The sequence below is a fragment of the Micromys minutus genome (assembly GCF_963924665.1).
Source record: "Micromys minutus genome assembly, chromosome: 8".
NCBI classification, from domain to species: Eukaryota; Metazoa; Chordata; class Mammalia; order Rodentia; family Muridae; genus Micromys; species Micromys minutus.
Window position 1 is genome coordinate 46373300 of NC_137977.1, and position 24527 is coordinate 46397826.

Here is a 24527-nt window from a genome sequence, read left to right on the forward strand (position 1 = left end):
GGGAACAGGGTCCACTTGCTCCAGGGCCCACACAGTCCTGCAGTATTGTGTACATAAGGCCAGGGCAACAGAGGAGCAGGTTTTGAAGTGAAAGGCAGGCAGGTGTTGGGGAGGCAGTTACCGGGGCAACGGGAACAGGGCGTTTCGGAGGTGGTTGCCATGGGGACCTGGATGCTGACGAAGGCTCGCGAGGCTGTGAGCAGCCACAGTGCCCTGCTCAGAAGCCCCAAGCTCGTCAGTCAAGCCGGTTCTCCATTTGCACTCAGGAGCACGGGCAGGCGTGTGGCCCCTAGTTCTGGGAGCAGAGCATCAGCATCCCAGTCCTAGTCCCCAGCCTAAAGCCTCGCCTGCCTGCCCAGTGCCAGGATGGCTACCATCACCTGCACCCGATTCACAGAAGAGTACCAGCTCTTTGAGGAACTGGGAAAGTGAGTCACACCTCAGGGAGTCCTAGAGGGCATGGGGATCAGCCTCTTGGGCAGGGGGCGTGTGCCCATGTGGCTAGAGCTCCCCCATGCATGCAGAGGGAGGTGTGCAGCATGATTTGGAAGCACTGTGTATGCATAGGGTGTCCAGAGTTAGGCGTTGACACATTTATGTGCACAGTCAGCCGGGTTTGTGTGTGTGTGTGTGTGTGTGTGTATGTGTGTGTGTGATAGAAAGGAAACAAATTGACATTGATGGTAAATACACACACCTAGGCATACAAGTACACATGACCTGGGTTCACAAAGATTTTTTAGAAACTTGGGGTTTGAAAGGGATTTTCCCACTTGGCTGGGTCTGAGCTGGAATCTTTTCTGTAGTTGTACTTAGAAACCTCCAGAGACAGAATGACTTCACCCCCCACCCCAACCTGGAGATCTTGACTTTAGCTCTGTGCGGAGTCTGTCAGGGCTAGATTTCCCCTGACAACCCCTCCTGCTTTCCAGGCTACCTTCCAGGAGCAAGAACTTTAGTGCTGAAAGAGTTAACGTAAAGCAATCCTGGTGTTGGGAGGAGGGGAAGGACAGTCAGCCAGCTGGGGGTGCTACTGTGGCAGTGGCTGTGCTCTGTGGTCCTTTGGCAAAGTTACCTATTCTGTTATATACATCTATACCTCGGGAGGCTGAGAGGAGCGAGGTTACCTCCAGGAGAGCAGCAGTCCACAGATATAGAAGAGGTTTCTAGATGTTCCCAGATGGGTTGTGGGGGTCCTGGGATGGATCAGGAGTTGGGGAGCAGTTTGGCAGAGTGCCCCACAGAGGCATAAGTGCTCCTACCAGCCCTGTTTGGTTCCTGCTGTAGCATCAGGAACGTGAGACAAGGGGCCCTGTGAGCAGATGTGCCAGTGTGAGGTCCTGCAGGTACACTTACATAGAGGAGAGGCTCCACATGAAATCTGTGGGGAGCAGATGGAGTTGTGTAAGAACTGACGCTGGGCACACTGCGAACTGAAAGGGCAAACACTGGTGCAAGTAAAGCATGACGAGGAGTGTATGTGTCACTCATGTGGCAAGCCCAAAAATGTCAGTGTGCCCTGCAAGGGTGCATGTGTGCAGTTATGCAAGGGTTGCTCTTGGTTAGGTGATGTTGCAGCAAAGATACGGACATGCATCTGTGTGCACATGTGTGGCAGGTCAGAGATGGGTACTCTCAGTGAATATGTGTGTGTGTCCACAGATGTGCAATGTGAACAGAATGTTCTTAAGTGTGTATGTGTCTTGAGGAATATGTAAAGGAAGCTGTGGGGTGTGTGTGTGTGTGTGTGTGTGTGTGTGTGTGTGGCCTAGGCTCATGGGCTCTTGTGGGTGTGTGGGTGTTGTAGGCATGTGTGAGCTTATGCATATGTGTGGGAGGTGGACCTATGGCTGTGTATAAGCATAGCCTCTGAACACATTCACACACACACACACACACACACAGAGAGAGAGAGAGAGAGAGAGAGAGAGAGAGAGAGAGAGAAAGAGAGAGAGAGAGAGAAACACAGAGACACAGAGGCAGAGAGATAGAGAGACAGAGACAGAGGGAGACAGAGTCAGAGGGAGACAGAGACAGAGGGAAACAGAGACAGAGACCCAGACCAAGACAGAGACCGAGACAGAGACCCACACATATCCCAGCTCCCTTGTGCAAATGTGTATTCATATTTGTCTACAGACTTCCTGCTGTTCTGTGTGTCTTTGCGTTGGAGGCAGGGGTGGGGGCAGGAAAACAATTTTTAGAGCTGCTCAGGAGGACTGTCTCTTAAAGTTTATCTGGGACCTCTTTCCAGAGCATGTCTAGTGTTCACTTGGAACCTAAGAATTTCTTGAATAGACAGGAGCTGCCTTTCAGGGGCCACTGAGGCTGGTTCAGCCAGGACTGCGTCACAGCATATAATGGAAGGAGTTAAGATGGGACTTCAGAGATCACAGTGCCAGCGAACTGCTCCTTTGCCATGAGAAGAAATGGGGATCAGTAGGGCTCTGTGAGCTAACTTGGCCTTCTCAGCCCCTCTGCCTTCCTGGATCTCAGGGGTGTCAGGGACGCCCAGGTCTTGTCCAATCAATTCCAGAACTCCTCCTCGCAGAACTCTTGGTGCTTTTAACCTTTTTTTTTTAGGTCACTTATTCCCCCAGGATTCAGATGAAAGTCTGAATAGACATTCCCTAGAAAAATGTATAAACCTACAAAATATTGCTTGCAGTGTCAGAGCTTGTGGGACCTCAGGAAACGGTGCATGAACCTGTGCGTGAAGATGATCGTGTGAAGGAGAAGGAGCTGTGGTGGGCCGGCTTCTGTCTGAGGTGTCTGTGTGACGCAGGCCCGGGTACCCTATGAAGGATGAGTCCTGTGGCTTATGCTCTGCATCTTAGCCTTGGTCTGAGCATTGCTGGGGCAAGGAGGGGATACCCCACATGACCCTTAGCTCTGTGACCTTGGGCAGGCTGCCACTCTTTCTGACTTTCAAGCTGGAGATTTAGGAGACTGTGAGAATTATGTAGACGGCATGTGAGGACATCATCTCAAGCCTGCTGCGCAGTAGGCAGGCATCTGGCAGGCCATTGCTGCTGGGGTGGCTGTTGTCCTCAAGGATTGGGCAGGGTAAAGGAGGAGGCGGGGTCTTCTCAATGTTTATTTTTTGTTTAGGGAATGTTGTTCAAGGTCTCTCTGGGTTCCTCTTCCATGAGGGAAGCAATGAAGAAATGTTTCTGTGGAGTTTACCCTTTAGTTGATGATCCTGTGTCTTCTAGCTAGGATACTGGATGACTACCTAGATACTGAGCCCCCGCCCAGACTGTCCACATAACCAGCAGGTTACCTAGCTGGGCCGGGCCTTAAAGAAACACTTGGGGGACTGTGGTTGACCTCTGGTCAGGCCCTGGTTTGCCATAACATAGAAGGCTGGTACTTCATCAAGACTCACTGGCATCTTGCCCAGTGAAGACTGGCTTGTACCAGTGGCCTTCCAGAAGCCTAGGGTAGAAGCAGAGATTCCTCTCCTGCCTGGAGGTAGCCCTGAATAGGGGTTTCTGAAACTTCTAGATGTTTCTATACTGAAGACACTTCCCTCCCCATCAATGCCCTGGCACTGAAGCACATAAACTCAGAAAAGCTAAGAACTTGATTCTGAGTCCCATATAGGATTAAGATGGGGCTGTTTCTAGGGACCCAGAGATAAACTCTCTCCCTTCTCCCTTGACCCCCCCCTCCTTGGAATGAAAGAAATAGAAGCATATGCTTAAAGTGGGCTGCAGTATCAGACAGGGCCAGGGGTAGCCCTCAGAGTTCCCTCCGACTCATCCAGTGTTCTCTGATGTCAAATCAATAGAAAGGGAGGATGATGGGTAGAGAAAAGTAAGAGAAACTCTGAAAGGTCAGGCAGACCCCTGGGTAGACTGTCTCTTCTAGACACGGCACTTCCAGGCCTCCACCTGCAGAGGTTAGAGAGGCAGAGACTTGCTCTGTGGACCTACGATTGTTGCTCCGGACAAAAGGAACCTCAGAAGGAGATTGTGTTTAAGAGAGAGCGAAAGGAGGAGAGAGCTCAGCCCACTCTTTTCTCTCTAGAAACAGGGATCTGAAGTTGACTCAGGCAGTACAGGGTAGGGGAGGCTGGTGGGAGTGTGGGTGGCCCACAAGGTTGACAGGGACTTGGGGGCTGGCCCCTGAACCTGAACCCCTTCCTCCACAGCTTTTAGTCTTGTACCACGATTGGGTGGGTTGATCTGTAGGTGGTGGCCTGGCTTAGAGGAAGCTCTTACACTGGGCTTCCAGGTGCTATATGTACAATACCTCATGCTCTGTAGCATGTGTTTGGTCATTTTGCCCTTCCGTGTGGAGCTGGAAGGAGAAAGGACAGTGTCATGGTGAGAGTATGCTAAAGCACCAGGCCCCACCTGGTCAGGATTGTTTGCATCTAAAACCTCTGACCAGCAGCACTGGGCCTCAAGGTACCTCTCCATCCATTAGCCCCGCCCCTAAGGGGAGGTGGGCAAGGCTTACTCAGCCATTATACAGATGGGGAGACTGGGGCTAAAGGAGGGGTTAAGAAAGCGCAAAGGTCTGTGACCTGGTCCCTGAGAGGTTGCTGAGCAAGGCCCCATCTAGTGCTGTCTCTGTAGAACAGCTTTCCTCTTGTCTGTGAATCAGAGAAAGGAGGCAGTGGTCTTCGTGGTGGAGACAGGGGGCAGTGAGGGCAGATGATGGAGCCTATGTTCATTTTCTGCCAAAATTCTGCTTTGAGTTTCCTGGGCTACCTTGGATGAACCGCTTGTTCTTCATGAGCATCATTCAGCTTCACCGTCAGTAAAATGGGGGTTCTATCTCTGGGGATGTCTGAAATGCTGTCCTCTGTGGCTTCCTTCCTTGGAGGACTATGAGAAAAAGGACAACTCTTATGCTCCAGCACTGGGTGGGCTGTGGAGACTGTCCACGCACTGTGTAGACAGAGACAACTCATAGAGCTTAGTGATTTCCCCAAGGCTACAGTGATAGGCATGCAGGGACCAGAGGCCAAAGGATGGGGAATGGGGAAACAGACAGGAGCTGGAAGGCAAGGACAGGTGTGAGGACAGGGGAAGGGACAGCCTCTCCTGGCTTCCCCGTATCATCAGAGCAGCAAGCAGGCACATGTTCTGGTGCATGCTGCAGCCCTCCACCCCCACACAGGCAGGCGCCCCCACACAGGCTGAGCCACACTGACTCTCCAAGCCTCCCCCCTCCCTCCTGCCTCCCTCCAAAGCACAGTGACATTGCTGTCAGCAGCCCCTGCAGCCTGGAGCTGCAGCCCTCTATGTGCTGTGAGGGCAGCCCTCTGGGCTAGTGCATACATGCTCACACACACACACACACACACACACACACACACACACACACACACAAGATGACACAGGACATATAATATGAATCTACTTTCCAGTGTGGGGACAGCAAGGTGGCAGTGGCTGGACTTCTGGACTCTGTCTCATCATACATATCTCTCCACTTCTTTGGTCTATTTCTTTCTCACCCACTTCTTGTCTCTAGGCAAATTCTCTGTTCCAGCTCACACTGTCCCAGAATGCATACTGCCCAAGGCCTGTCCTTTTATGATAACTACTTCCATAAACTATTATGAGCCCACCCCAAGCAAACCAAGTGCCACCCATGCTGCTGAGCTCCAGCCTGGCACTCAAAGTTCACGGCTGTACATAGTATCAGGAGATGCTGTACAGCCCTCAAGACTTACCAAACTATAGAATGTTGATGGCCTTAGTACCCTGGTGTCACTTTATAAGGGAGGAATTTTTCTGTGATCCGTATGGCCATTTCCACATGCACTTCTCAGTCTCCAGTCTTGGGCAATGTTCATCATGCTCAGATGCAGGACTTATGTGCTCTCTGCCCTCAGGTATACAATCCGGTACAAAGCCAGAGACAAATCTCTTCTGAACTGATTACTAAGATGTGCTTGGATGCTGACGAAGGTGGTCCATGTCTGTAATTCCGAAACTCGGAAGACAGAGGCAGGTGTATCTCTATGAGTTCAAGCTCAGCTTGGCCTACACAATGAGTTCTAGATTAGCCAAGGCTACACAGTGAGACCTTGTCTCAAAATACCAAATAACAAAACAGCAGCAGCAGCAGCAGCAGCAATGGAATGGATACCCCAACATCCAGTCCTTAAAATGCAGCAGGACAAGAGCCAGGATCCCAAACGGGTCGTGAGCCTAGAGATTCTGCTGGTGAGGCACAGAGGTATTATGGGAGGACTGTCCTGAGGTTGCCCTGGGAGCTGGAGGCTGAATGAGACCTTGCCAGAGGAAAGAGGGGATGAGAGTGTTCCCCATCACAGTGTAGCTCAGGCAAAGTCTCTAAGATGTGTCAGTCGCTCACATTCTTCTCAGGGGGCATATGGAGTTCCATTTATTTCTGGTCTGCAAAATCCACTCCCCAACTTCCAGATGCTAAGTCTTAGGGGGAACAGTAAAAAGCCTGTATCTGTAGAAGGCGGGGAACAGGGCAGGGGGCTGGCAGAGAGGTGGAGGTCTAACAGGCAAAACTGAAGAATGGGGAATTTGAGCAGGGCTTGTCCGAGACTCAGGATCACAGAGGGCAGAATGTCTGAACATACAGAGAATGGGAGGCAGGTTTAGTCCCAATGCCAGAGAGCACTTTCAAAAGATTAGAGAGCTGTTCCTGTTGCCAGGACCCTCTGGAGATGGGATTAATGTGGCCGAGAGGCAAACTCCTGTTCACAGCCCCTGGCTTTCCCGGGATCCTCCTGCCCAACCCTCCTGCCCTCACCTTGTAACATGCTTGTAAGAATGATTTGGGGGATAGCAAGGGGCTGGGATACTCTTCGTTTCACTGAGAATAACCTGGGGCCCAGTCAGTGTGCTCTTGCTCTATGAACAGTGGATTATGGTCCAGAAGGTCAGTGACTCACAAGAACTGGGCCTTCCAGCCTCCTCTTATTCCAGGGCATGACTCTCTGTTCCTAGGGCTTCTCTAACACTGGGGCAAGTTTCCATGGTGTGCTCCATAGAAGGGCCAGGCCATGTCAGAAGAGGAGCTGAGCAAGAAAGCCTATTTGCCTCTCTTCTGCTATGTCCAGTTATGGTTCTACCCCTAGGGACTGAGTATATTATTTCCCTACCTTCCCTTTTTGTAACCCATTCAAGAAAAGGCATGTGCAACCAAACAGGGAATATGTTGGAACTTCTGTTGATTCAGTGTTCCCTTCAACAAACAGACTCTTCCGGTTCTGAGGCCTTCTGTGTCCTCCAAGAGACTTCTGCTGGGTTGGCGGTGGAGTGGTGGTGGTGGGGCACAGGACAGCTCGTCCCCACTGCATCTTCTGGAGTCTGGGAGTGGGCGGTGCACCACCACCACCACCGGGGACAGGAGAAGAGAGGCAAAGTTTTAGCAGCAGGTCCTGGGACATTCTGGTTGTATTTTGCTGTGGCATGTGGCCATCTGCTCATAGAGGTGCCGTGGAGACAGGAAGAGAGGGGTATGTGAAACACAGGGCATCCTGGGTCCAGGCCGATCTCATCTGTTCGCTGTCTGGAGCTGCCAGAGTTCCGTTTAGCTTGCTTATTATTAGGAAAGAACAGCATTGCCTACAACAAACAAACAAAAAGAAAAAGAGAGAGGGGATTATACATAACTTCATCCACCGTTGGTTTTACTGATGGGAAAGACCTGCTTAAGGTTGCAGAGGCCTGGGGGCTGTGAAAACACCTTGTGCTAGATTCCCTTTTGCTTCCAAAATGGACTCTGCTGGCCACAGCTTTTTAGTGATGTTGAGGACTGGTGGATGCTTGTACGAGCTATGGCCACCCTCCCTGTACACCGCTCTTTTTTCTAACATGTGGAGCCTTGCCCAGTTCTCACAGACTTAAAGCCAGGCTGTGGATCTGAAGTCAGGGCCCTCTCCCACCCTGGCTGTGTAGGGAGATTGAAAACAATGATGTGAGTCAGAAGGCCTGATCCAAGTTTTGTCGGCCTCAGTTGCTTTACCTGTTGACCTTTGTGGTATGTGCCAGCTCACCATACAACCAGATGGGTCTCACACTTCAGTTTACTAGGCGAGACAATGGTCCATCTGTACTGGGCCAGGAACCTTCTGGAGATCATCTCCACTTGGCTCAGAGGGGTAGAAGGTTCACAGATCTTAATAGAGGGAGGTTTTAGGGAGAGATTGTTTGGAAGACACCTGCCATGTAGCCAGCATCCAAATGGCTTCAAGGATGGGACTGGAGTTCTGGAAGCAAGAGAAGCCCATGTAAGTAGATCTCTAAAGGTGATAGTCAGAGCAATTAAACCCTTCGGGGGGGTGGGGAGGAGTCACCAGATCCTTTGTGGAGTTGAAGAAGAGTGCACACCCTTTGCTCTGAGCTCATACAGACACCGGATCATTTTTAATGACATTGTAAATGGGTTCATCAAAGCTTAGCTCCTTCCTGGAGGCCTAGCTAATAGCCCTGGCCCAGGGCTGGAGGAGGAAGTGGCCAGAGGACACATGCAGAGGGAACAGGGAGTGGCAGTTGGTAGGCAATGGGCAGAAGAAGTATTATTGTCGAGGATGAACCACAGAGCCATGCGTTCAGGGTACCAAGTACCCATAGGGTGGGGCAGACAAGGCAGATTAGGCCCAAGGGGTGCTGCCAGGGCTGGGGGAAGGGGGAGCACTGGGTGGGCGAGCCTGGCATACGTATTTCTTCCATGGAGCCTTGGGGGCGGTGACCAGATTGCAGTGGGTTCCCGGAGTGTAGGAGGTGGGAAGAGGAGGCAGCGGATGTCGGACATTTGTTCTGGAAGTTTGGCAGCATGAAGGAAGAGGGAATCAGGCAACCAGGCTGCTGAGTTGAGAGGACGTTTGTTTCACTTTATCGGGGGAGGGGTGTTTATGAGAGAAATCAATGAAGGGGAGTCCCTGAGGACTGGAAGCATCTCAGACAATCAAACCCCAAGGGTGCAGGGCAAGTTCACAAGTAGGCTGTACCCAGAAAGTCCCTATGCTGTCCCGGCACCAAAATGCTCCTTTCTGCTGAGACCCTCAGAGCCTATGGAGGAAGGTGAAGTGACCTGTCTTGGGGTGTCCAGGAGGAAGTAGAGCCAGAATTTGTTGCTCCCCTCTTTTACATAGGAAAACTGAGGTCCATCAGGATAAGGGCAGCTTGTAACCAAGCTGGGTGAGGATTCTGGTCTTCTCGTTCCCATCTAGTCCCCTGGCTGCCATGGCAACTCTTCAAGAGGGTCTAGGCCAGAGATGATTATGGGCACCTGTGGCTGGCAGTCAGCCACACCCAGGCCACCAGGACACCAGCTCCAATTGTCAGCCAGAAAACAATTTCCCAGCTCCGAGTCGCTCTTCACAGCCCATTAACGCGTTCCCACATTCTCGGCAATAGACCCACTTTGCTGTCCTCGTACTTCCTGCGTGGTGCTGGGTGGGGCCTCCTTGCCTGCTCACATTCACTTCTGGTGCACACACTCAGGAGAGATGGTCTAGCCTTGGGGAGAGGTCCTTTTCCTCCTTGCCAGTCCCCCCTCCTCCCTTCCCTCAGCTCAGCAGATTGGGTCCATTTTATTTCAGTTTCCGACGAGGTTAACTGTTTCCATCCTCTCGATTTAATGACGCCCATACAAGGCAACCTTTCTTGAGCATTTACTATACTCTGGGGACTCTGCTAAACACATTGGCTGCCTCATTATCGCATTGAATTCTTGAAGCAACTGCTCAGGGTGGGGACTCTATTGTCCCCATTTTATGGGGGAGGAGACAGACTAAGATGATGTCACTTGCTAGTAAGGGCCTGAACAATGATGATGATTTGAACCAGGCTGGGTGACTCTTAACCTGCCCACAGGATAGCAGGAGCTGTTGACTAGGATACAATACGGAAGCAGACAGGTCTCTGTACCGTGGAGTCTCAACCGTTTTTTCTCAGCCTCATGTTGCCAATGAAGAGACTGAAGCCCACAGGGCTCTATCCTTATGTAAATTCTCCCAGAATGGCTGGGACCCGAAAGTCCCACTCTCCAGTGCTTCGTGTCTTTGTCTCGCATACATACCTCTACCTACCTACAGCTCTCGGACATGTGGAGAAATTCTGAGGGCAACACACCTGTGCTGTATCATACCAAATAATCCATAGAATCATAGACTCAGCTAGAGCCAGGTGCTAAGAACCACCTGTGTGTCCAGGTGTCTCCCTTGCACCTGGAAGCAGGGTTCCACGCCTACCCCCCTTGCCTTTCCCTCCCTCTACACCCAGGAATACTGCCCACCTTCCTTGTCTACATCCTAAACGCTGCTCACCCTTATCCTTGGGCTTAGGAAACACATCCCTATCAGGAACACAGGAGCACTTTAATAGGTTTTCTCAAGAAATCCCCCTCATCCCTCTCCAGCATCCCCTCTTCCCTTTTCTCTGGGGCCACTTCTTCTCCCGTCTTCTTCATCTTGACCCACCTGGAGGTTCCTGCTCTGTCTGACTTTCCATTGCCAGCCTCTGGCCTGCCTACTCACCCACTGACCCCCTGCTCAGCTCAGAACCCTGGGAGGGGTGGGCTAGCTTCTCCATTTGCCAAAGGAAGCTGCGGTCACTAGCTCTCAGGACAGAAATGAACCAATAAGCTTTTTTTCTAAACAAAGAATGCAAGAAGCAGAAGGGAGAGTTGCAGGCAGGCTGCTTCACTCTCAGCTTGGCTTCCCGACTCTCTTCTGTTTGTCTGACCTCCATCGTGACAGGGAGAGAGCCCTCCTCAGTGTAGATGGGACGCAAAGCTGAAGGTATGGGAGGAGTTCCCTCACGCCAGCCTCTGCTGCCTCAACAGGCCCTTCACCCTCTACTCTGTCCTGTGCTCCCAAATCCTGGTCCTGGGTCAAGTGCTCCACAGTGACCACCTCACCTAGTCTCCCAGAGCACCCAGTGGGGGTGCTGCCACTGCCCACATGAGGGGAGAAAGATCAGAGTGTAAGTTCAGAGTCAGACAGTCAGTTGGGGGCCAACCAGGACAGGACCTATGTGAGCCAGAGCCCCAGCTCTTGAAGACTCCACTTGCCTGCCTTCAGTGGAGAAAAGGCTTAAGTGACCTCAGTTCTCTTTGCTGCCTCCCTAGACATATTCTTTCTCACTTGGGGCTTCAGTTTCCAGATCTGTGAAATGGGGATTTTAATTCTGATTTCTTCAGGTTGCTGTGGGACCCTGATGAGTCTAGCAGTACCCAGGCTTGAGGCTTAAGAGTACCTGTATCCTGGGGTCAGAAGCTGGGTCCTGACTTGGGAGGTGCCTCCTCTGAATAGCCCAGGAAGGCTGTACATCCCCACCCTTGGGCGATAATCTCAGGACGTCTTTCAGGGGCCCAGCATCCCTGTGTAGCAACCCCTGGCTGGTAGGAAAGCTATGTTGTTCTTGCTCAGTGAGAGAGGTTTGTCTTCTTCAGTAGATGGGGCTCCTAGGCTCCTGCTCCTTGGGATCCGAGAAGCTGCCTGCACAGAGCCCATTTGGTGGCTCCATCAATGCTGATTCCAGGAGGTAGAAGATGTAACAAGACAGGAAATACTGCTCTCTGTCTATCTGTCTGTCTGTCTCTCTCTGTTTCTCTCTGTGTGTCTCTCTGTCTGTCTCTCTATCTCTCTGTCTCTCTGTAGCTGTCTCTCTGTCTCTCTCTCTGTCTCTCTGTAGCTGTCTCTCTCTGTCTCTGTCTCTCTGTCTCTCTCTGTCTCTCTCTGTCTCTCTGTCTCACTCTATCTCTCTCTGTCTCTCTCTGTCTCTCTGTCTTTCTCTCTGTTTCTCTGTCTCTCTCTGTCTCTCTGTCTGTCTGATACCCACCCCCGTGTGTATTTGTGTGTGGGTGTTTTAGATATTTGACCCAGGGTCATGTATATCCAGGATGTCCTTAGATTCTGTGCAGCTGAGGATGACTTTGAGTTCATGATTCTCTTCCTTCCATTTGCCAGTCACTGGAATTAGGGGCATGACAGTGGCATTCTATCAACTGAGTTGCCTTCCCAAGTTCCCCACGTCCTTTTGGTAGGTCACACTATGTGTAACTCAGGCTGGCCTCACGCTTATGCTTCTCCTGCTCAGGCCCTGAATGACTGTGTGTGACAGATATGTTCTACACTCAACCACTGGAATCTGCTTCTAAAGATTTCCCTAGTCAGTACTGTAGCAGCCAGCTTTCTGGTCTAAAGTCTTTTTGGAGTTTTGTTGAGTGTGTGTGTGGTGTATTTCAGTGTAGCAAATGATTGCACCCACCTGACCCATACTAATGGTGGTCTAGATAATGAACCCACCATGGGCCAGGTACTGGTGAACAAGGCAAGGCCCTACCAGGTCTAGGCAGCTCAGACCCCTGCCCAGAGGAAGCCACAGAAACACCTCTAAGTCCTCGTGGGAATCAAGGTCTCCTGGGCAGGAGCCTGGCAATGACTTTCTGGCCCATTCCTCTGTAGGTAAGATGGATGCTTCTGAAATGCCAGCTGTCTCCTTGTCTTCAAATTTCTATTTCTGTCCCCAGTGCTCCTGACTGAGAGCCTCCCTCCTGCCTCATTTCTGTTGCTTTCACTGTTTAAAAATCACTCCCTGATCTCGCAAGTTCTGTTCATGGGGGTGCTAGCAAGTGGTTCTCGATACTGTGTACCAAGTGCTAGATGCTAGGTTCCAGATGCTGGGTGTTGGGTACTAAGTGCTAGGTACCAAGTATTAGGTACCAGGTGCCAGGCATAGAAACTCACTAGTTGAGTAGGAGAGACAAGAAAATGGATAAACAGCTCCCATGAGGGCCAGGTTAGGGATAGGATAGGATCATTAAACTGATAGAATATAATATGCATTTAGTCCTTGTAGTTCATTTTTTGGTGCAGGGCTGCTAAAATTCTTTCATTTTACTGAATAATAGAGGTAACTGGAGCTTTTTTTATTCTCACATTTAGTCTTTGACCCCAGTTCCCTACACAAAACTCTTATCTCCCCTGGGATTTCCAGGTGAAGCACCTTGATTTTGTGAGGTGACTCATTCTGGGTTTCTGTATGGAGGTTGGTTTCAGAAACATGAAGCGCTGATTGGAGGCTTAGAACCTCCTGCCTTACTCTTTATTCTCTGGGGAGATGAGAGGACTCAGAATCAAGTTAAGGACGGATCACAGTTACATGATGGAGTCTCCGCAAAGGCTCTACAGGCACAGAACCTAGACACCTTCTGTGGGAGGGAATACATCCAAGAGCAGAGGGATGGCCCATCGCAGCTCCAGAGGGGCAGAGCTGTGCTCCAATCTCCCAGGCTTTGGCCTCTGTTGCTCTTTATGCAGCTGCTGATCTGTATTCTTACCATGTCTTGAATTATATAACACACTAGCAAACGTGCTCTTCTGAGTCCTGGAAACCATCACAGAAAAGCCTCCAGTTTGAGAGCACTGACGAAAACTCCCTGTGGTGAGCAAAGTTGTAGAGGAGTATGGGCAACCTGGGGGACCACTTCCTACAGGTGGCACCTGAAGGGAGGGCATAGTGGCATGGAGCTCTTAACCTGTAGATCTTCCCTAACTATAGGTGGCATCACAGCTGATTTGCAATATATAATGGGAAGTGGGTACAGTTGGCAGGAGGACTTGTTGACATAAAAGAAGCCACCTTTATTTGGTGGCCAGTATTGGGAGGGGTGGCAATTGATGGCAGGTAAGCGTTTTCTACACAGGGGCTTCATGGAGAACAGTGAAGACCGTCTAGCTGAGGCAGTGACTCAAGGAGGTGACTGGGGTCTCTCGGCTTTCTTATCAGTGAAGAGCAGATGGAACCTGGCAGGCCTAGGATAAGCTATGCTGTGTGAGGCCTTCACTGTACACGTGATGCAGACCATTTCCGTCTGTCTCATTCCTCTCTGTCATTTCCCAGACACTTCTTGCTGCCCTATGTTGAGTCAGCTAGAGTGTGTCCAACTTAGGGTTGACTGAAAAGCTTCCTTCTGCTGAAAGCTTCCTTCTGCTAGCAACTGCTCCTGCTTTAAGTGTTAATGGCAAGAAAAGAGACTCTGACCCAGCTTTCCAGATACCAGGGTTCGAAGGAGTCATCCAATCACCTTGTGGCATAGACCTGCCTATCATTTTAGGTGTGGGGGTGGAAGTTTGGAGGCTGTTGGGAACTGAGCATGGTCAGCAGTAGGAAGTTGGAGAGGTACTCGGTGTGGGTGTTAAAAGCCCAGAAGCGCAAATATTTGAGGCCTAGGTAACATTGCTTGTAATCTTCAGTGTGAAGTTGGAGCAATCTACACCGAGCTGTATCCTGGATCTCAGTGTCTTGAGCCCCACTCCGTACATAAGGTCTCCAAACTATGGTTCTGCACTGTCTGGATGGTTCAGACAACAGCAGCACACTGGCGTCTGGGAAGTCTTCCCAAACTCTCTCTTCTGGTCATTACTAAGAGGACAGTAAAGACTGGGGCACAGGACCTCTCAGAAGTCTCTTCCGTCACATGCAGAGCTGACAAGCTGACCTGTGTGGAAAAGTGCAAAAATGGCCGCTCAAGCTCAGGTTTTCTTTGGTTCTGTGCTCAAATTATTTCCAAATAAGGAGCCAACATTTAAAAATCAGGAAATGTCTTGCCAACAAAGTCCCATTTCATGTGTCAACAGTGGCGCTCTGCGAGCTCTGAGGCCCACAGCCCTCAATCCCCGGGTCTCTTCTAGTTACTGACACTTCAAGGATGAAATTCCAGGAGCTGCTTAAAGCATGCTTTAAAAGATGTTCAACTTCACCTTCAAACCGAACGTAGGGACTGAACTAGGGATATGGCTTATCGGGTAAGACAGCACTTATTCTGCAAGTATGAGGACCCAAGTTCTCATAGCCAGCACCCACATAAAGAGAGAGCCAAGCACTGCTGCATCGGCCTATGTCCCAGCACTAGGAGGGAAAGAAACAGGACAATCCCGAGGATTTGATGGGCAGCCAGCTTAGCGGAAATGGCCAGCTTACAGTTCAAGGAGAACCTGTGCCTCAAGGCAATAAGGCATAGTGTGACAGAGGAGGACTTCTGACATCCTACTCTGGCTTCCATTGCTTACATGAGCACATGCATCAGCCCAGTCACGTGCATGTAACACACACACACACACACACACTGAATCTGTGCCAAATCACCACTTCCTATCCCTCTTCCTAGAAAATGCAAAAATGCTTGACAATACCTCATGTTGACAATGGCAGGAAGAAATTGGTCTTCATACATATATATTTAACAATTTCAGAGGGTTTCGGTGCTTTGAGTCTTGGCAGACACAGCAGAGCTGCTTAGTTCATGGAAGCAGCGACATGTGATCGTCTGTTCCCATTCACATCACAACAGCGTAACCTTCAAAGGCCGGGCCCTGCTTCTGCCAACCGTACCTCACTTCCTAACATTCCACAGCCTCCTCAAACAGGGCTGGCTGTTGGGGAACAAGGTTTCAAAACACAAGTGTGCGGACATTTCAGATTCAACCCATAACATATACTATTAAGCAAATAAATTCATAAAACTTCATTGTCAATAAAAGTTTCCAACTATTACCTGCCCTCCTTGACCAAAAGAAAAAAAAATTAGTAGATGGAGCTTATCCCAGAGACTCAGACACATACAGGAAATGCAATACTTTTTAAAGGGGAAAGGGTTGGTGTTTGTTTGTTTGTTTGTTTGTTTTGACACAGTGTTGCTATGTAACCCTGGCTATCCTGGAACAAACTAGGTATACCAGGCTGGCCTTGAACTCATGGAGAGATCTGTTTGTCTGTCTCTAGAGTGCTAGAATTAATGCGATTCTAATGCACACGTTCAAGGTCATTGTTTCTAGTAGCTACCGATTGAACCAACCTGCCTTTCAGTCGGGAACCTCAATCAGGAAACTGGCCAGGACACTAGGCTATGAGACAGTCATATGATTATGTATTATGTGATGAAGAGTTTTTAAATGGAGAATGATGGCCTTCAAAATATATTAACTGCATTGGATGCGGTGGTGCATTGCCTTTGATTCCAGCACTTGGGAGACAGAGGCCGGCAGATCTGAGTTCAACATAGTGAGTTCCAGGCCAGCCAGGGCTACATAGTCAGACCCTGTCTCAAAGGGGGAGAAAAGGTCAACTATAGGAAGGAGAAGAACAGATTACTGTACTTCCCTGGTGTTGTGTGTGAGGGGAGATCTGTGAGGAAAGACTCCAGGCCTCAGGAAGGACCCCTCACAGGCTGGGGCCTAAGAGTGGAGGCAGGACTTTTTAGGGTCTACATATTTACCTCCTTTGAACTTGGAGCTATGTGATGTATTGCTTGTTCAAAGAACAAAGCTCTAAAGATTCTGAGAGACCTAGATTCTGTGGTTCTCACTCCAGGCTTCTAACTTTTTATAACTTGGTGACCTAACTTCTCTAGACCCAGAAGGCTCATCTTGCATGAGGCCAAGGATCTGGGCCCCTCTCTGAATCTTCCTGACCTATGCTGTGCAGGAGCCCTTGTGCCTGCAGTGAAGGGCTCCCTTCCTGCATGGCATATCTGTAGGAGCTCTTGGTGGCCTGGGGAGACAGCTCTCTGGCCCTCACTGTATCATGTTGTTCTCTGTCCTCCAGGGGAGCCTTCTCCGTGGTGCGCAGGTGTGTGAAGGTGCTGGCTGGCCAGGAGTATGCTGCCAAGATTATCAACACCAAGAAGCTCTCAGCCAGAGGTAGGCTCTGCCATAGTTCTTACCCTAGACCTGAACCCCAAGCCTGACCCTTGGGAGACAGGGCTCTTCCTTCTGAGGGTGTGATGAGAATAGACTTTCACCTTCCTTCCTCGGGGACTCCAAGCTCAATGTCACGGCGTCTCCCAGAGGGCTCAAGCCTTTAGTAGTACTCCCTCTCACCCCTGCCATGCCCTCTGTGACCTGCCTCTCAACCTCTGCTTTTGCTGTGTCTCTGCCGGAGTGTTTAGCCTGCCTCCTTTTTTTCTGCCTGCAGCCATTTTTTTCTTCCTTCCAGGTTTCCACTCGGTCATATCCTCAAAGCCGTTTCTTGGCCCCTCTCTTCAGTCTCCATTTTTCTCTTCCTGCTGTTTTTTTTCCTTCTCTTTCCACGTGTCCCACTTCACTTTGTTCACCACTGTGGCCGTGTGTCTAATCCCGGGTTCTTGGTGGCTGTGAGCAGACAGGACTCACCCACAGCTCTGTGCTCAGCACCCAGGACAGTGTCCTCACCAGACCTAGGTGTTTGCTGCCTATGAACGGTCTGTGGCTCTGATCTTACCATTTCAGTTTTTGAATAGGTGCTCTGAGGTATGGTCTGGTTTTGAAAAGGTCTAAGTCTAACTTACAGAGGCTTTGGAAACATTGGCTCCTAAGCCTCATAATTGATTCCGGCCAGTAGTGGCAGCCTCCCTGGAAGATGGTCCCCGTTCAGACCTAAAATAGTTAAACTCGACTCTTAAGAAGATGCTCAGGGGCACTGGAGTTTGGGAAGTCTACCCAGGAGACTCCTGGCCATTCCTGTGTGTTTAAGGCAGTAGTGAGTGACCAAGTCAGGATATTGGCAAGCTGACATCCATCCCAGATGATAGAGGCCTTGAAGACTGTCTGGTGTGAGGAGAATTCTTTTGGGCGAGGTGGTTGCAGAATCATGGGCAAGAGGTTCAGTGTTTAACTGTTCTGAAGACTGCAATTGTGTTTGGATGAAGGCCCAGCAGGTGCAGAGCTGACGAAGGGTCTCTGAATGCTGCATAGGGTGTTTACACAGTTCTCTGTGGGCCTCCCAGCAAGACTTAGACTGGCCTGTGGTGGCCGCCTTTTGTCTCCAGCTCTGTTGTCTGGCTGACAATGCTCTGTCTGTTTATTTTTCTGCATCCTGCACTGATGAGAGGTTCTGAGGGTCCCCAGCTGGCATAACTAGAGTAAAAAGGCCAAACCTGTGGAAGGTCTAGATTCAGAGCCAGTGGCAAGGAGCTAGGTAGGTGGGAAGTCCGACTGGGGTGCTGCCTCCCGTTGGCAAGCTTGGCTCCAGCAGCCTTCTGTTGTGCGCCTACTTGTACCTCAGTTCCCCAGACCCTAGAGATAAGGCTAGAGCAGTGGTTCTCAGCCTTCCTAATGCTGCAGCCCTTTAATACAGTTCCTCATGCTGTGTTGACCCCTGACCATAAAATTACATCAATTGCTACTTCGTAGCTATCACTTTGCTATTGTTATGAATTATAATGTAAATATCTGCTATGTAGGATATCTGATATGCAGTTGATCCCCCCCCATAAAGGAGCTGCAACCCACATGTTAAAAACCCTGGGCTAGAGTACTGACAGATCAAGTTTTACCCTCAAGAGCAGCATTCAGGAAGAAAGGAGCATCATGCTGGATGCTGGAGTTCTTGGACCGACTTACTCTCATCTCAGGGGACACACACTGAGAGACAGAGGCCATTGCTCCTTTTGGGAAGATGACTATCCCACCCCTCAACAGAATCTGTCTGTGTCAGGCAGCCTCAGCCCAAGACTTTGACCATCTGGGAGGAAAGCAAACCTGCCTAGGAGACCAGGCGCAGGGGGCTGGAATTGGGAACATTTTGGATGGCTGCTGCCTCCTGCCAGCCCTCTTTCCCAGCAGGACGGAGAACAGAGAGTCCTTGAGCCTGTCTCCTCCTGTCACTAGCCACCACAGGGGGCTTTACAGCTGCCACATTTGGCAATATTCTCTAAACTTCTCCTGTTGCCTCTCAGAGATGACATCCCACAGCTCCCTCCAGGGGCTGGACCCACCCAGGGATTCTATCCACCCCTCCCAGCCAACTGTGGCCTCCCTTGGCATAGCACACCCTCCCTGCCTGGCCTCTTCTAACAGGTAGTTCCCAACTCGAGAGATATTTTTGCATACATTTTAAAATTAGTCCTTAAGAACAATAAATAAATAAATAAATAAATAAATAAATAAATAAATAAAACCCCTCCTAGTGTCATTCAAAAAAACCATAAGCAAATAAGATGAAACTTAAGAAAAAAAAATTTTTTTTTGCCAATTCACATCCCTGCCAGGCCCCACTTCCAGTTTTTAAAACAAAATGTAACCCCCTGAGCTCCACCCTGGAGTTGAATCGTCTCCGTGAGGCTCTAAGACACCCAACCTCCTAGCAGCATAGGTGGCAGTGCTCTGAGCTGGACCCCACCAGCTGCTCTGTGAACCGACTAAGGACTCTGACCACTCAAACGAGGTTCCTGCAGTGGTCAGACAGGGTCCTTCTCAGGCTTTAGGCTCACTGAGGTCCACTGAGACCCCCATATAGGTGCCCTCAGGAGGTGTTGAGTCTCATAAGTCTGGCTCCCCAACACTCTCCTGATACGTAGGCTATCTGATATGTGACCCCCTCCCCCGTCCCGTGTAAAGGTTGCTTGACCCGCAAAGGGGCTGAGCCCCACATGTTAAGAACCCCTGGTCTTTGGATTATTTCTCTTATATCCCAGGATGGGGAGGGGATTTTCTTGCCCCCAGCGCTCTCCCTCATTTGTCATTCCTCTGTGTTTCCCTGTTTGCAGGCTACAGCCTGTGTAAACCTGCTTGCAGGAGCCCAACCTCTCTGAGGCAAAGTCTGTGTGCTGGGAAGGCTCTGGCCCTGCCCGGCCCTGCTGAGATGGTCTGGATCCTGGGACTAAAGTATTCTCCAATTTAGCCTCAATACCTCAAGGATGACCATCCAGAGAGGGATGAAGGTCCCCAAGTTGTCAGCATGGGTATTAAGGGCCATGTTCTCTTCTAGTACCAGGCAAAATCAGGGAGACTCTGATCTTGCCTGCATGTCTCATCACTGTGGGCTGTGACTGAGTCACGAACGAATTGATTACCAGTGCTGCAATTATTAGCAGGAACTGACAAGAAGCTCTGCCACTTGCCTGTGCTAGGAGCTTAGATAAGCCTCTCATCAGTGCCATGCTGGGCCCCTAGAATGAGGCAGTAACCAGTGGACAAAGTTGTATTCCCAGGGGCCTGCTCTCTTGGGAATGAGACTGAACAGCACATGAAACATACCTATAAACTAGGTATGGCGAAGAAGTGTTACCGAGAAAATTAGATAGGTGTGGTGACACACACATAATTTAATTCTAGCACTGGGGAGGCAGAGGCAGGCTGATCTCTGTGAGTTCAAGGCCAGCCTGGTCTGCACAGTGAGTTCTAGAGCAGCCAGGGCTGCAGCATTGAGAAACTCCATCTAAAACAAAGGTCAGGGGGCTGGAGAGATGTCTCCGTGGCTAAGAGCACTGACTGCTCTTCCGGGGGTCCTGAGCTCAATTCCCAGACACAGCACGGTACCTCACAACCATCTGTAGTGGCATCTGATGCCAATGGCAGATCTGGTGGTGGAAACTTGATCCGCAGGCTGATGATCTTGGAAAAGTCAGTGGGGAAACTCTCCGAGGAAGAACGCAGCGTAAGAAGGCCCTGGGGAGGAGTACCCCAAGAAGAGGGCAAAGCAAGCCAAAGACTCTAAGATAAGAAGCTTGCAATAGTCAAGGTCAGAGAGAGATCGAGTGTGAATGTGCTTCATGGCTAGAGCCTTGGGTTGTATCCTAAACACATTAGGAAAGCTCTTAGAAACCAGGAGTGGTAGGACCTTGTTTACACCTAAAAAACAAAACAAAACAACAACAGAACAGGATGAATGGAGAAGCGTCAGTCAAAGAGGTCCCTGGAGCTCTGAGTTCTGAAAGTGTTCATATGCATCCTGCGTAATGTTCCCTTCACATGCAGCAGAGGGGTGTGGCTATCAGGGAAAGTCACGATGCAGGGTAGCTATAACTGCGGCTGGTGGCATTTGGCAGTTCCAGCACAGAGGTCTGGTTACCAGACAGAGCTTAAGGTTTTGTGACCAATGTTTTGTCCCACCTGTGTATAGTTTGTCATCAATGGGACTGCATTCCTGGGTCATCTCATATACAGGAAACAGCACAGTTCTGGGATTAGACTTGCACCCTGCCCCTCTGAGTGTGTTGCTTTCTCATAGGCAGAACCTTGCCTCTAAAGCGCTCTGGTTTCACTGTGGGTGAAAGTGAGGGGAATGAGGCTCAGGGGCCTGGTTGGGGTCCCCTCTGTCTAGGAAGCAGCATCCTGTGTCTGAGGGTAAAGGAGGCAGAGAGGGTGTGTGGAGAAAGTTATCTGGAGCTGATCTGGCCTTGCACCCCACCCCCACTTCCTGCAGCCTGCAGCAGGTTTTCAGCTGGGGAGCTGAGCCTATTGAATCAGAATTGGACTTAATTGCTTTGCTGATGGCAAAGCCCTATTTCAGCATTGATCTCGGCTTCTGTAGTCTGCAGAGGGCAGACAGCAATTGCTGTAGTGGAGGAAGCAGGGGAAATAAGGACTTTCTTCATTCTCAACATCCTCTCCACAGTACCTACCTCCTTCAGAGGAGCCATCCTCTCAGAGGAGACTGCACAAGGACCACTTGCTCAGGCCACATGTCCTTATCTGTGCAAGTCTGAGAGTGGTGCCACAGGTCACCGTGGAAGACACTGGCTGGGTTATGATTGTTCCTAGAAGCCTGAGGCAGAGAGCACAGGCAGCAGAGTTTACACAAACTCTTGCAGGTGGGTAGGAGACAGAGGGTCTCGGACAGAGGTCCTGACAGGCATGCAGTCTCTGGGCCAGTCCTAAGGGAGGGACATACCAAGTTTATCATGTAAGTTCTTTCCGCTGTCTGTCCTTGATTTCAGTGCCCTGTGAAATGGAGGAGATGTTGGGGTACAGCTCCTTTAAAGAAAACAGTTGCTACCTTAGGCAGTGTGTCACATCCATCCATCCATCCATCCATCCATCCATCTATCTAGTCATCCATTCATCCATCCATCCACCGAGCGATTTCTTAAGTGGCTAATATGTACCAGGTATTCAAACAGATCTACGTGGTACAACAGAGTCCCTACCCAAAGGCATAGGTTCTGTGAGACATGAAGATGTTTCCTGGCCCTTTAGAGCCCAAAGGAGGGTGCCTACAGGCTTGAAGTCGGGGTGGGCTTCAAGAAACCAATGGCATTGAGGGGTGGCAGGATCGAGTGGTGGCTGTTGACAGGGTGTGCCTGCTGAGTGAACTGGCATCTCCCAGATGGGAACCGGGAAGGGCAAAACTCTGCAATTCATCTGCCTGGGTCTAGGGTCTGGGGGCAGATCTGGAGGAATTACAGGGAGTTATACGGGAACTCCAGGCTTTGGGATGGTTGGGTTATACAGAAAGGGGTTGGAGGAGAATCTCCTCAGAGAGCCCTGAATACTGAGGCCTGGAAGGGGAGAGGGACTCATTTGGGTCCTTATTACCCACTTGCCTTTTCTGGGGACTCAGAAGCCTTGGTATATAGGTCACCTTTTCCAGTGCCTAGGGCTACCCTGGGAGAAAAGAGCAATAGAGGCAGAGTCAGGGGTGTATTTTCTCTGGAATTTATACGGAAATCTGCATTTCAGATCACCAGAAGCTGGAACGTGAGGCCCGCATCTGCCGCTTGTTGAAGCACCCCAATATTGGTGAGCCCTGGGAGTGCGAGAAGTCCTGAAACAGTGTGGGGGTGGTGGAGAGCAGCCACTCTCTTCTCTAGGGATGGAGGCTGCAAAGGGAGCTGGGAAAGGGGGTGTCTTGCTCAGGACCAGCTTGCTTTGGGGGAAGGTGAAGAAAGGACCCCTTCTTCCCACCCACACTGCCAGCGCCTCCTTCGGAAAAGCTGTTTCAGGAAAGCTCTTGAAGCCGGAAAAAGAAAGATGGAAATAGGCCATGGGAAAGCTTGGCCTTGACCAACAAGGCCCACGCCCTGACCCACCACATGCAGTGTCAGCCTGGATCTGTGGCCGGGTCCTACTTCAGAGCCCTGCTCCTGCCTGTCTCCTGCCTCCCCGGTAACTTGACTAATGTCCCAGAGTTAGACTGAGGCAATATTCCAGAGATGCTTGGCTCATAGTGGCAGGACCACAGGGAAGGTTCTGAAATACACTTCATTGTCTCACTGCCTCCCCCCTCCCCAGCACAGGCCTTGCATCTGGCCTGCAGATCCAGGCTGGACAACAAGGAGCAAGGCTGGTAGGTCTGGTTCTGTCAGGGAATGCTGTCCTCTCAGACAGAGCCACTTTCTTCACCAGTGACTGCCCTTGTCTAGTCACCAGGGCATCTTGTGTAATGGCAGCTTCTGCTCCCATTACATCCCATGGGCCTGAGATGGGCCACAGTTCTCGTGATGTCTCACAGAGGGGAAGCTAAGCTGCTGGTTCCCAGAGCAAGCTCCACAGCCGTGCCTTCTCCAGCAGAGGGGAACCGGGCTCCTGCACCGAGTTGAACTGGAAGGGTTAACTTTCCCCAGGGAGAAAGCTCCATCTGCTATTTATACCAGAGGCCCCTCCCCTCCCCTGCACAACAGCCAGAGGCAGGCCAGTAGCAGAGAAGAGGTCACAGTCCACAGTTAGAGGAGAACCCTAGCTGGACCTTGCCCTGCTTACCTGAGTTCTCCATCCCTTAATGCTGATGGAAGGTTTCAGTGAGCTTTGACAGAAACCCTTTGTTCTTAAGAAGGTTGTCAGCTTGGGAGAAGGGTGGTATGCATGTGTCTGGTGTGTGCATGTGTCTGTGTCTTTGTGTGTATATATGTAGTATCTGTGTGTTTCTTTATATGTGTGTCTGTATATGTATAGAGTCTGTGTATGTATGTTTCTGTATGTGTCTCTCTGTGTGTGTCCTGTTATGTGTCCATGATGTATCTATATGTGTCTCTTTCTCATCTGTGTGTCTGGTGTCTGTGTGGGTGTGCTGTGCACACACATATATGTATCTAGATGTGTTTGCAAAACGCAGGGGATCTGTCTGAGCTCAGAGTTCCTGCCTATATCTCCCTCCCTCCCATTCTTAGCTGTAATGGGAATCCATAGGCCAGACAGTAACAATTGGCAGCTTAAGCACCGTGGTTACTGTATGACTGACCCATTGGCTCACCGTTCTGAAGCTCAGATTTTTCTGGAAAATTATTCCTACCTCTCTGGCTGTGGTAACTCAATAGAGAGCAGAACAATGCCAGTGAACACCCTTTACCCTGCTCAGCTACCCCATACCCCAGTCTGCCCATTTCTGCAGCAGGATCTCCACACAAGACAAGTTTTGCCTGCGATCCCACACAGCTCATTGCTCTGCGCCATCCACACAGGGAGACATCCCGACAGGATGGAGGTGCAAGAGCCCATAGATGACATTCATCAGCTTTCCTGCAGTCTCCGTGGACCTGCTTTCTCCTCATTCACCCAATGTCAAGTTCACTGGAGGCTCTACCGTATGTCCAGACCTCTTCCAGGCTCTGAGGCTGTCTGGAGAAATGAGGAGGAGATTGGACTTGAGTAAACGTGGCTCATGGTGGAGAGCAGGGCTGAGCAGGTAGCCAGAGGTTCTCAGAGGAGCTATGAGCATCTGCTGGAGGCTAGAAAGACCCTGACCTTACCCAACAGCTTGCCCCAAGCTGATGAAATCTTGCCAGAGAAGCCTAACCTGGTATAGATGTGGTACAGAAGCCTAGAAGGCTTCGTGCCTAGAGAAACCTCAAGTGATCTTAGCCTGCTTGGCAAATCCAGG

The 24527-nt window shown here is 50.4% G+C and overlaps 1 protein-coding gene across 1 annotated transcript in view; it reads left to right on the top strand.

Moving 5' to 3' along the window:
- Positions 1–366: 366 nt before the first annotated feature.
- The window catches only part of CAMK2A (calcium/calmodulin dependent protein kinase II alpha), a gene marked incomplete at its 5' end in the record, with an annotated part of 60596 nt that continues 36435 nt past the window's right edge, over positions 367–24527 (top strand). The window contains 3 exons of the mRNA XM_080920196.1: positions 367–428; positions 16557–16651; positions 22391–22450. Of these exons, the coding sequence (XP_080776322.1) occupies positions 367–428; positions 16557–16651; positions 22391–22450 (217 nt within the window). The remainder of the gene's footprint in view (positions 429–16556; positions 16652–22390; positions 22451–24527) is intronic.